Source organism: Podarcis bocagei (genome assembly GCF_964188305.1).
Source record: "Podarcis bocagei genome assembly, chromosome: 10".
NCBI lineage: Eukaryota > Metazoa > Chordata > Lepidosauria > Squamata > Lacertidae > Podarcis > Podarcis bocagei.
The window spans coordinates 78,210,087-78,223,496 of NC_138135.1; the positions used below are offsets into that span (position 1 = coordinate 78,210,087).

Consider the following 13,410-nt stretch of genomic DNA (forward strand, 5'->3'; position numbering starts at 1 on the left):
GAGTGAATTTGGGGTTTTTTGGATTGGGGGTTGAGCAGATAGAAACCAGCTCCAAACCATGTTCTAAATTACAAAGCTTGCTCTAAAGTTCAAACCCATGGTTAGTGCAAATTATGGTCTGAACTGAGCCAATACTGAAAACAAATATAAGGAACAAACTGTCACAAATTAGCAAATTTTGCATTATCATAACTCCTCCAAATTAATTTCCAGGGTTGAAAATAAAAATACTAATGTCATTCAAATCAAGTAGTCCTATCTCTAGGGAGTAGCACTGAATTTTTAAAAAAGCTTTAAAGATTAAAACATGTTAGTACACTGGCTGCATAAATCATATTGACAAGTTTATTTCAGTTTTTAAGATAAATATGCTTCCTTATCATCACTTGTAGACAACAAAGTTTTAGTCAGAGTGGATTTATTGAAAACAATGGACCAAAGTTAGTCATGTTCAGCAGTGGCCACCGGTAATCTCCTGGCTTCCCAGATAGCAGGTTGCTGGTGTTTACTGAGGTACAGAGTGAGGTGCAGGGCACTTGGTATGGCGTGTGGTAGTAGTCATTCTGGAACTCCCAGAATGAAGTCTCTCAGAAGCCATCATGCAAAATTTGGATACACTCTCTTAAGAGGTGTCCAAATGCATAGAGCACAGACAAACAACTTTGCAAAATATATGGAAAAAGGTAAAGGTACCCCTGCCCGTACGGGCCAGTCGTGTCCGACTCTAGGGTTGCATGCTCATCTCGCTTAAGAGGCCGGGAGCCGGCGCCGTCCGAAGACACTTCCGAGTCACGTGGCCAGCGTGACAAAGCTGCATCTGGCGAGCCAGCACCAGCGCAGCACACGGAAACGCCGTTTACCTTCCCGCTATAAAGCGGTCCCTATTTATCTACTTGCACCCGAAGGTGCTTTTGAACTGCTAGGTGGGCAGGAGCTGGGACCGAACGACGGGAGCTCACCCCACCGCAGGGATTCGAACCACCGACCTTACGATCAGCAAGTCCTAGGCACTGAGGTTTTACCCACAGCGCCACCCGCGTCCCTAAAATATATGGTAGGTTGTTTTAAACTATTTACATTTCAGTGAGATGTAGGGTAGAAAGCATGGGCTGCAAAATATCATACAAAATAGCTTCAAATCTCTATCAGATGTTTTAAGGCCTGCTCATACAATGAGCTTCCTCCACTTGTATTACTTTCATACTTCTGTGGCGGCTACACCTTTTGCAAGGTTAGGGATAAAAAGTCAAGAGCATACCTGAAGTTCTTGATTGTGATTCTCACATAATAACTGAAGAAACCTTAGTATTGGTTGCATAATCACAATAGCAGGACTCATTGTCATTTCTTCTGAAGATTTTTCATCTACATTCCCGGCATCTGTTCCAGCACTCATGAGATCTATTTCTGGGTCCATTTCTCGGCGGTATACGCAATAAGCTTTAGATGTCGCCATCGAGGCTTCTGTTAATTGCCCCTTCATTCCTTCTTTCAGATGCAGATTTGAATCTCTTACTATACATAGGATAACAAATGTATGATTATCATAAAATATAAAAATATCAGCTACACTCAAGTTCTTGTGAGAATAAAAAAAACCTGTAAAGCATTTTGATACAGAAATACATCATTAGAATTTGAAGTGATCCTTTAGTCTCTTCTATGATGCTTTCGGCTTGTTGGTGTATCAATAAAAAGGTGGTAGACTAACGACCTATATTATAGCAAAATCTTCCCAGCACATGGTGGCAGGCATGAATACGAGTCAAGATTTTGGTAAGGAACACATTGAGAACCCAATCACATTGAGAACCCAGCCAACATTGAGCTGTGTGATAATTCAGGTCAGCTACAGCACATATATTTTGGATATCTGTGCCACAGTTCTTAAACATCACTTTAGGGGTCTGATCCAGATAAACTACTTACCATATGATAAAATTATTCCTAGATTGTACCACATGTAGAAATTGCAAGAAACTCCTTGCACATATAAAACTTAATGTTAAGGAGGCTTCCAGCCTAGTCTTTGGCCTCTTTTGTGACATCAGTGTTAACCACAGTTACTAGTTTACAATGAACACACTGACCTTGCCTACTTTGTCCCTCCAGTAGTGTACAGAGAAGCAACCCATAATCTCTGGTTTAGTGTTAAGTAAGAACTGGGGATCATAGTTTGTTCTGCTCCAACAAACCACAAGCAGAAGGCTAAAAACAACTGTGGCTACAAATTATGGTTCGTTCAGAACAAAACGAACCATGATCATACGTGTCAGGGCTGCCTCAGGTCTCAGCTCACAAAAGACCAACGCCAGGTTCTTCTTATATACAAGGATGTTTATTGCAGTTCATTATTGCTTTCACAACCGAGGTGCGCAGCCCCGCGTCTCTTAGCCTAGACGTTTTAAGTCCCCTCTGAATCGGTCCCGCCCCTACACCAGCTTAAGAGGCTTGTGCTAGTCCACCTCTTCCTGTCTTTCCTTTTCCGCAGGGTCTTTCTGCCCCCCTGGGTCCCTTCCCTCCTGCTCTCTCCTGAAGCGGATTCCTCAGATGCCTGTCCCCCCCTCCTTCGTGCTTTGGGGCCAGGCTCCTCCTCCGGGCTCTCTCCATTTCCGCGCGCCTCCACATTTGAACTTGGCGCGCGTTCGCTACCCCTGACCTTCCTCTTGACACTTACACTACCCCCTGTCCTACTCTCCGCCTCTTCCGGCAGGACGTTCTGCCCCGATCTCCTTCCCCTGTCTCTTTCCTGCTCTGCTCCGTGTGTCACACTGGGAACTCCACTCTCTTCACTTCGTTCCTGCTGGGAAGCCGGCCCCGATCTCCCACTCCCACTCGGGGTTTCCCTGCTGCTTCCCTGCCCCTGGCATGTCCCCCCTGTGCACCCCCTTAGCCTGACTAGGGGCGCCCCCTTCTGGGAATCCTCCAATTCACTTGAGAGACTCATGGAAGACCTCAAGTCATTGTCCTCCTCTTCCTCACAGTCCTGGGATTCTTCCCCATCGCTCTCCGTCTCCCCCCTCACCTGTGCCTCTGTCCCTGAACCCCTGACAATACGTAATGCTAACCCAGGAACTTTGGTTTGTTTCTCCCAAGCATTAGCAGGTGAGATCACTTTGGGCCCCTTCCAATCCTACAATTCTATTATTACATTTTTGCTTTCTTTTACATATGGTACTAATTTAGTTTATTTTACTTCTGTTTTTTGAATTGGTAGTGACTGATTTTGCACTGGAGGTTTGTGGTGAAGTTTTATTATGATGTGGCATGTGGCATGTAAATATTTTGAACAAATGTTGAATGTGTCAGTAGTGAATATTAAAGCGGCCTGTCGTGATATAGTCCTTTTAAGATTAGCTTGCGGGTTGCATGGGCATTTGTTAGGATTCCTGGAATAATGAGCCTAAACACAGATGCCTCTCATGTCAGGAACATGGCTCACCAAAGGGTAGGGGAAGAATCAGACACAGAAATTAAGCTAAGTGAAAGAGGGACCTACTCTGCAGATGAGAGCTGGCTGACAGAGTCAATAAAGCGTAGTTCGACCCCCCTTCTTGAGGAAGACTCTGTTAGCTCTCAAGAAGCGGGAGAGTTGGAAGGCAGCCAGAGCACTACTAGGCAATCAGCAGAAAAGCAGAGGTCTGAGACTGTGTCAAGTGAAAGTGGGGAGAGCAAAGGCCAGCCTCTCAGTCCCTGTTCTAGGAGATTGGATAAGATTAGAGGACACAATGGGAAAGGCGGGAGTTTGATGTCCTTCCTGCTGCGGAAGGGGCAAAGACTCAGACTGACCAACTATCGTCAACACAAGCAGGTGAGAAGTCTGAATGTGTTTTGTTGTAAACAAACATACATAAGAGTCATTACTTCTTATTGGGGCTTGGTTGCCTGCCAGAGATCATTACATCTCATCAAGGTCAGTGTCAAACAGTAATCAAAGACATGTAATGGGAGCAGGTGCTGATTTCGTTGGGCGGAAGGGGTGAATGCTCATAATCAGCATTTCCTTAAAAACCTGGGCTGTGGCGAGCATAGGGAGCTCTCAGCATGGACGGTCAGCACCTGTTCGGACCTAGGAAGGTATTTTGCTTTCTCGCTCAGCCTGCTAAGATTTATGCGCAAGTGTTTCAGTCAGCTAGCTAGAGAAGATTGTTTTTGTTATTTTTTAGCCTCTGAGCAGTCTTAATTTGTATAATCACTTGAAGCTTTTCCTTTTTCAGAGTTTGTTTTAATAAGGTTTCTTGTATGTTTTTATGGAACTTGTTCTTGCTTGAGTTTCTGAACCCTCCAATCTTGACTACACTTTTTGAAGTGGGTCATTCATCACACTGCCCCACCAAATGCAAAAGTTGCCTTTATCCTGTTTCCTGCAAAAAGCTGTAGTTGTTTGGACTGTTCTGAGTCTGCAGTGAAATGAATGTTGGTGATGAAATACAGCCCCAGTTTTCTTTACCTCTCTTTTTTGAAACTGATACGGTCAGGTCATTGTTGTCATCATCTTTCTTTTTGCTGCTCAAATCAATTGTGTTCACTGTTACAGTTGATCGGATTTCCTGCTGGGCCATTTTCATTCTATCATACAGAACTTTGAAAAACTTTTCCGATTTTTTCTGCTCATTCAGTTGCTGGTAAAAGGAATACTGAAGGGGGAAAGTAACCTTTTAGATATCAGCAGATTAATAATGGGAAAATATTTGCTATCATAGTACTGGACATACAAATAACATATTACAGCTTGGCAAACAAAGACTATAGGTGGTAGTTAATAATGTCTTATGCCAGAGAAAAAGAAAGCCCACATACCTTTAGAAATGTGCTTTATTTCCAGATCTGCATAACAGAGTCATCAGGATGAAATTGTTACTACTAGTGAGCACTAGCAAAATGCAAGGCTAATAGGTTATTTCTAATGGTGCCAAATAAATATTGGCAATGTCACTCAGAACACAAGGAATTCCTTTGTTTTGTCAGATCAAGGTCCACCTAATCCTTCATTCTGAATCCTACAGTAGAGCCCTTCAGTTTTGGGTCACTAGATGTTGTTAGAGCACAACTCCCATAATTCTGTGACAGCTTTGCCAATGAGCTTTGCCAGAGATGGTCAAAGAACATCTGGGGACCCAAGGTTGAAGAAGGTTGTCCTACAGATACCCCTGGATGCTCACAACCAGAGTGTGAAGATAATGGCCCTTACTTGTTGCTGGTCCCTAGCAGCTGCCTCTGAATGTGGAGGTTCTGGTTCTGGATATGGTTCTGGATATGATTGCTAACAGCAATTTATAGACTCGCTCTCCATGAATTTGTGTAATCCCCTTTCCCAGGTCTAAATTGGATATGTCCATTGATTTCAATGGGCACATTGGATACAGCCCACAGTATTCTAAATATGGCCACACCATATTTATAATACTTTTAAGTCCTTTTCCTAATAAATCCAACACTAGGTTTTACGTCATCACCACCTCTGCACACTGAGTCAGTGTTTCAATGAGTTTTCCATCATAATCACAATGAGGTTTTTTCCTGGTGCGCATACCTGGCTCAGATCACATTATTCAGACTGAAGCCTTTCTTTAAATTAATTGATTAACAAGCAGGTCTGGCACCAGACCCTCACCAACCCATAGCACTGGAAGAAGATACAAGGCACTCTGAGGACATGTGCATATATACATAATCAGAGAAATCAAGCCCCTTTGGAATTACACTAACCTATTTTGGTTAGACATACCATCTTCCCTGCAGCATCAAGCTCAGAGGAAACCAATTCTGTCAACGTTCAGCAGGTGCTGATCATGGTCAGCATTTAATTGGCTGGACCATATGCCATCACTAAGCCACCTCCCCTTCCTCAGTCAAAAGAGCAAAAAACTGATAAAAAGCAACAACAGATCTGCCATGCAAGTGTGATATTTGGAAGAGCATTAGAGGGGAAAGAGCAGGCGGTCTGCTAAAGCATGAGGGGAAGAGTACAGACATGCTGAATGGTAGGGGCTGAGAGGTCTTCAGGACCCCCAAATTTTTCAAGGAGGGGGCTGGGCTCCTCCAAAATCCTGTGGCCCGCTCTGCCTCCCTGCCAATATTGCACGGGGAGGAGAAGCCAGAGCCCATAGCCCAGCGGCCCCACTCTGCCTCCTCCTCACGCGGGGAGGAGCAGGCTGAGCGTGGAGCCCATTTCTCACCAGGTCCGTGCGAACGCCATCATTGCAGCGGCAAGATACCTGTGTGTCTGGCGAGTGAGTGCTCGGTGGGGGGCGGGACGTGTCACATGACATGCAACGTGACTTATCACATGACATGCCCCCACAATGTGGGGGGGGGGCAACTTGATGCCCTTGGAAGAGTAAAAGCCCTAGAGTGGCAGGCAATGCATGTCTCAGGAGTGAAGGCAAAGGGAAGAGAAGCTCACCTTGAAATGCACTGACTCCTGCTTGCGCATTTCTCTGTGTGCACCCTTAAGTTGCTTTCATATTTGAACAGGTTTTCAATATAGACAGAAAGAACAAAGCAATACCAAGTAAGTACCTGGATCTGTGTGTTTCCACCTTCAAGCAATGCAATCCCAAGCAGGATGGCTTCAGAGAATATCCTGTCATTTTTGGTACTAACTATGACATCCGTGACAAGTTCTGATGCGCCTTCTTTATCCAGAAGGCACTGAATATCTTGCATTGAAACACCAGACTTATCTGAATCTTGTCCTGAAAAGCTACCTGGAATAAGATAAGATAAGTAAAATAAAATAAAAGCCAAGATTCAGATACATTCATTCTGAAATCAAATCATTCCTAGGTAAGTGTAATTGCCTAATTTTCTTGTATTCAATATCTGGCTATAACACTTGTGGACACACTATTATACTAACATACTAACATAAGAGAGTGCCACTTTTTAAAATAAAAGTAATCAAATAATCAACAGATTCTAATATGAATCAGGGCTAAGCTCTAAAACACAGGAGGGAAATGAAAATGAGAGCCATTCTCAGCATGTATAAAGTGCCCTACCCCAGGAGATATGCTGACTTGAGTGTCCTTGTTTTTTTATTTAAAATTCTAAATCCCTGTGGTCCACAAATATGCTTTAGATTTACTAATGAAGAATGCATGTTCAAGAAATCTTAACAGTTGAAGGCACAACTAAACTGGATTGAGTAACTGTAAGTATCCATCTTTTCTGGGGTGGAGTGGGGGCAGACCATAGCTCTGTGACATTATTTGCAAAGCATGCACTCTGGAGCAGAGGTGGACAAACAGTCTGACTTGTAGCTTCCTGTGCCCCACTTTTCCTTTAGAACGTAAGAGGGGCTTTGCAAGATCAAGGAAATGTCTACCTCAACTGGCTTTCTTTGTTAGAAGATCAGCTACCAGCACAGGTGCTGCTATGGGATCCTTCAGAAATAGGTCTATGCTCCTCCAAGAGATTGTTGTAAACTTTTGACCTAACCTGGCTCTACTTTAACTGCCCGATGTCCTGTAAATCTAATGTTAATGGCAAGGTCAAGGCTGTGTGCATTCTGCCACTGTACAAAACCAAAGCATGCTGGATGCAGAATTCAACTTCCCGGGGATTTCAGCTTTTATTTTATTTTATTTTTTAAAATGTACATAAATTAGCTAAAAGTAGTCATTAGTCTCACTTAAATCAATAAGATTTATGCTAGTTGTGACTAATTGCTGCTGCACTGTGCTCCAAGTTTCTAGCCTTCATGGCTTTGCAGAGAGGCCTGAAAGTATATGAAAAATGTCATAAAGATTTTCCGTGTTCAGGAAGCAGGGGGCTTCAATGGCCACCAAATAGTTCCCCCCACTTTACTGGGAAATAACATAAATATGAATTAAGCAAAATAATTAAAACATCGAAATTGGCTTAACATGTTTAGTTTACAGAGGTCACAAATTTTAGTTTTGCCTTCTTGCAAAATTAGTGCAATTTTTGTATCAATACAGTTAAGTTTGTTTATAAATTTGTTCCTGCCTTGGTGATGGACTGGATGAGAGCCAACAAACAGAAGCTCAATCCAGATAAGACTGAGGAGGCACTGTTAGCGAGGGGTTCCCTGCACCAGATGGGGGGGAGGTCACCTGCTCTTGATGGGGTTACCCTCCCTCTGAAGGAGCGGGTACACAGCTTGAGGGTCCTCCTGGATCCTTTGCTCCCACTCGAGGCTCAGGTGGCCTCAGTGACCCGGAGTGCCTTCCATCAGCTTCGGCTAGTGGCTCACCCTATCTGGGATAGCCTAACTACTGTTGCCTATTTACAGATAGGTAGCCGTGTTGGTCTGCCATAGTCAAAATAAAAAAATTCCTTCCTGTAGCACCTTAAAGACCAACTAAGTTAGTTCTTGGTATAAGCTTTCTGAAGAAGTGTGCATGCACACGAAAGCTTATACCAAGAACTAACTTAGTTGGTCTTTAAGGTGCTACAGGAAGGTACTGTTGTCTATGCTCTGGTAACCTCAAGGTTAGATTACTGCAATGTGATATACACAGGGCTGCCTCTGAAGATGGTTCAGAAACTTCAGGTACCGCAGAATTCAGTGGCAAGGTTGCTCACTGGAGCAAGATGGCTTGAGCATATTACACCAATCCTGGTTCGACTGCACAAGTTATCAATTCGTTTCTGAGCCCAATTCAAAGTGCTGGTTTTGACCTATAAAGCCTTAAACAGATCAGGACTGCAATACTTCTTTCCATATGAAACTACCCAGTCCCTGAAAATGATCTGAGGCCCTTCTTCATATGCCTCTTTCTCGAGAGGTGCAGAGGGTGGCAACACAAGAACGGGCCTTCTCTGCAGTGGCTCCCCATCTATGGATGCTCTCCCCAGGGAAGTTTGCCTGTTGCCTTTCTCCAGGCAAAAATGTTACTTCTTAACCAGGCCTTTGGTTGGTCAAACAAACTTGATTGACATTCTATGTCCTTTTAAAATGGGGAGGGGGGGGTGTTGTTTTTATTTTGATTATGTCTTTTGTGGTTTTATATTTGATTTTAGTCTGTGACCTGCCCTGAGACCTCCTGGTATATAAATTCAATAAATAATAATAAGTACATTTAGGCCAAAATCCAGTGTGGCACTGAGGGTGCTTAAGCCTGCTGAAATCAATGGACTTAAGTATGCTGCACTCTCTGTTGGAGGGTGACATTGATTTTAAAATTAATCTTAGTGCTGAATGCACTAAATTCTGTGTAAGGCTTTCAGGTCAGGTCAGGCCAGGTCAGGTCAAAGCTAAGCACTTTAACCCTGTAATCTGATACCTTACTTATCTGAAAGTAAGTTCCACACTGTGTGTGCAACCCTTCACACTCCAGGGACTAAATCCCATTGAAGTCAATGGGGGTCAAAACTAAGCAGACATGTACAAGATTTCACAGAACATATTTGGTTTCCTGCACTGAATCAAGCCACAGTCCCCCTTGGTTTCAATAGGAGAGTTACTTTCTCTCATGGAAATCAAAGGGTGTGTATGCTTGATTTTTCAAATTGCATTTTTCCTTGCTTGAGACATATTCCATTTTGAACAGAAATAGTTTCTTATTGTAGATGTTCAACAACTGATTTGTTAATTATAATTATTTACCGTACCTCCTCCTTGCATTGCTTTGCTGTAGTTGCTGGACAGAGGACTGTTGACACTGATTCCATAGTCACTTTTAAAATAGCGATTGAGAAGTATTTTCCTCAGGTTGCTACCCTTTAAGAAGATAAAAACAGTAGGAAAAGTCACAGCTTTTGGTGAACACACCAGTAAGTAGTTTCATAGTCTTGGCTCTTTTGTTACCAGTGGCCTATAGCTCAGCAGTAGAACATCTGCTTTGCATGCAGAAGGACCCCATCCCCATCCCAGCATCTCCAGGCAGGGCCTGGAATGTCTGTCTGAAACTCTGGAGAGCTACTGCCTGTCAGCATAGACAATACGGAGCTAGATGGACCAAAAAATGTGACTCAAGATAAGGCAGCCCCCTATGCTCTTTTCATGCTCAGAATCCACAGGAAGATCTAATTCCTCCCATTCATATGCACCTAGTCACATACAGCCAGGAGGTGCATATATGAGCTATGAAAGAGGGAGGGGAGAGGAGCTGCTTCAGGTTGTGGCAGATGTTCTTCTGGAGACACCTAGTCTGGTGGTCCCTGGGGATTTTAACAACCATATCAACATGACCCTACAAGGGGCTGCTCAAGACTTCATGGAAAGCATAGCCTCCATGGGGCTGCTCCTGAATAAATCTGGCCTTACTCTTAGCCGCAGACATGCCTTAGATCTGGTGTTTAGCGCTTTGGGCATGAGTTTGTTCAATTAAGTGGAACAAAAGAAGTGTCATGGTTAGATCACTTCCTGGTGCAACTAGACTTCTCAGTGACCTTCCCCGATGAAGGGAGGTGGGACCGATTTGAATGGTCTGCTCTCACCACTTAGTGGATCCAAATGATTTTCAGAGAGTGGTAGGGGATGTATTATCCCGTGCTGATGGCCTCTCGGCTGATTCCCTGGTAGTATGCTGGAATGCGGAGTTAACCAGAGCTAATGACTGTCTGGGTAGGATTGGCAAGGATCAAGAAGACAGGTGATTGGTTTCACTCATCCAAGCAGCCTATCCACATTCTCTGAGATAACTTTATCTGCAGAAAAAACTTTACAAAATCATTGCAGGAGATCTTGGGGCCCTCACTACAGTGATTTTGCTCAGATTCAGAAAAGGGTAGACTCCACCATGGTGCAAGGCTGTGGAGGGAGAATGCCAGAGCTCTGTCTAGTCAAGTTGTATGGGATCAAATTCAATCTGTTACCTCTGAGGATGTGCTGCTTGGACAAGTGAAACCAATCACCTGCCTTTTTGATCCTTGCCCATCCTGGCTCATAAAATCGACCCTTGCCCATCCAGGCCCACTTAAAGAAGAGGTTATTAAAAAAATATCTTTGGGCCAGGCACTATAGCCAAATATTGCCCAGTCTCAAATCTTCCATTCCTGGGCAAGTTGATTGAGTGTGTGATCACTGAACAACTCCAGGCATGTCTGGAGGATGCGGGCCATTTGGATCCCTCCCAATCAGGATTCAGACCCCATCATGGGACTGAAACCACCTTGGTATCGTTGGTTGATGATCTCAGTAGCGGAGGAACCCTCTCCGGCACCCGGGGTGTGGCAGCCCATACGGACTGCGCACGCGCGGCATCCCATACAGTCTCCATGCGAGAGGCAGCCTGTACAGATGCCCATATGGACGGCGTGCAAGAGCAGCAGCCTGTACGGACTGTGCACGCCCTTGGCTGCTCTATAGCTGGAGGGAGGCAGGGGCCATCTTGTCACACACACCCCAGAGCGGCACCTGGGGCATTCCGCCTCCCACTTTGTACGGCCCTCAATGATCTCCGGCAGGCTAGGAACAGAGGTGAAAGCTGTTTCTTGGTTCTGCTGGATCTCTCAGTGACTTTTGATACCATGGTATCAAACTATGGTATCCTTCTGGACTGTCTAGAAGAGTTGGGAGGTGTGGGCGTTGTTATGCAGTGGCTCCATGCCTTCCTCCTGGGCTGTGTCCAGAAAGTGGAGTTGGGAGATGAGTGTCTGAACCCCTGGACACTCACTTGTGGAGTGCCTCAGCGCTCTGCCCTCTCCCGCAAGCTTTTTAACATCTAAATGAAGCTGCTGGGAGAGATCATCAGGAGGTTTGGGCTGGGTGTTCACTAGTATGCGGATTATACTCAGCTCTACCTCTCCTTTAAACTGGAACCAGTGAAGGTGGTGAATGTCTTGTGTGACGTTCTATGATTCAATGATACTCTGAGTAGGACTTGGAGACCTATACATCCCACATGTCTCTGCATGATCAAAGACTGCCCCCTAGTGGTTTTCAACCCTGTGGTGCCTTGAATGATGGTCAGGGTACCGCAGGTAACACCAACCTCTGTCCCTCTTTCCTTCCCTCCCTCCTCTGATGCCCTCTCATGTCTCTGCTTCCCAGAGGCTGGCACAGCTGTTTATTGCAGCAGCCCTGGTAATAAGCTCCACTGGGAGGCACCTTTCTTTGGGGCAGAGGGAAGGGGTAGCTCACAGGCCAGGGGTGGCAGCAGCAGGGGAGGAGAGAGGAGGCTGAGGGAACACTCTGCAAGGGAGGGTGTTTGGGAAAGGTGAGAGGCTGCCAGCTCTGCAGGCAAGGGGTGACATGACTGGGCTCCTGAGCCCCACAGGGGAGCCACAGAAAGAATGAGTTGGCTTAGGGAGCCATGGACTCAAAGAGGCCAAAACCTCTGCTGTGCCCAATAACAGTGGTCTTCAACTGATGAGCCATGGCCTGATCCAAGGTGGGTTGCAACAGTAGCTAAGCAAATTAATAACAATGACAATGAGAAAGCAAACTTACATCATGTTCATCTCAATGCTTTTATTCACATTTAGGAACACAAGTTCTCCCCATCTGCTGGTCACAGTGACTAGAATGACGTCTATAACGCTTAGCATTATATGTGTGTGGAATGTAAATAGCACTCAGCTGACTCGAAGTTCTTATGTAACAACAGTAGGAGACATAGTATAGCTTTGAAGAGACGGCATAAGAGTCTTATTGTTACCCATTAATACCATTCTTTTGTCTCTGACAATAGTTGCGAGGGATATAAACAAAGGCTCAGGGAAGCAACAGTAATTTATATGTGGTTTTAAAGAGTTCTAAGAAACAAGCACATTGACAGCAAGGGACAAATTTTCTAGGAGATCATTTCTAGGAGGAAAATAATGTTTCAGCGTAAGTCAAGAAGAGGAAATAAAAATGTTGACCCCTGCATTCAGTTTTATTATATTCTAGTTGTTTCAAGGAGGGGACTACCCTCTTGATTTTGTAAGATTCCCCCCGAAGGGGATATATATCAAGTCACCCTGGCTATATAGACACATATTTGAGTTTGTTAGATATTCTCTGTGAGCTACAATATACAAAAGGAAGTGTATCCTCTCTCACAATTGAAATCAAACATGTTTAAATGCTGTTGTGTACCTTATACCTCACTGCATACTTGTATTTTCTTGGCAGCTTGAAAAAAATGATCGGAATCTAGGGCCTGTTTTGGTGAGTTACGTCAAAGAGTGTATGCTCAAACATTTTCAAGGCTATTAATGGCAGGAAGTATACAACTTCCTGGTATAAATAAGCGCTTTCTGCCCTTGCCTGTTCACTAGAACAGACCCTGCTGTGCTTATGGTTCCAGCTTCCTCCTACATCTAGATCTAGTTTCTTTATGTCCCCCTGCCTAGATCTGAAGACAGACACCCATTGTCAAAACCTTTGCTTCCTCTGTTTTCTCTAAATGTTGACAATTTGATTGAAGGACCTGTGCAAAAGCATTGTGGATACAGACACCCATTGTCAAGCCCTGCCACTCATTTTTTTCCATTCCTCTGTTGTCTTGCCCA

At 44.4% G+C, this 13,410-nt stretch overlaps 1 protein-coding gene and 1 long non-coding RNA gene across 8 annotated transcripts in view; one reads left to right on the forward strand and one right to left on the reverse strand.

Moving 5' to 3' along the window:
• The window catches only part of ITPR2 (inositol 1,4,5-trisphosphate receptor type 2), a 390,831-nt gene that overhangs the window by 91,534 nt on the left and 285,887 nt on the right, over positions 1–13,410 (reverse strand). For all 7 annotated transcript variants that reach the window (XM_081210608.1, XM_081210607.1, XM_081210606.1 and 4 more), the window contains 4 exons: positions 9,583–9,691; positions 6,523–6,710; positions 4,451–4,637; positions 1,259–1,515 (listed from right to left, as the gene is read on the reverse strand). In XM_081210608.1, the coding sequence (XP_081066734.1) occupies positions 1,259–1,515; positions 4,451–4,637; positions 6,523–6,710; positions 9,583–9,691 (741 nt within the window). The remainder of the gene's footprint in view (positions 1–1,258; positions 1,516–4,450; positions 4,638–6,522; positions 6,711–9,582; positions 9,692–13,410) is intronic.
• Positions 3,046–6,568, forward strand: LOC308596019. The gene is made up of 3 exons (XR_014012272.1): positions 3,046–3,105; positions 3,430–3,811; positions 6,478–6,568. It is a non-coding gene; the product is annotated as an uncharacterized lncRNA (long non-coding RNA).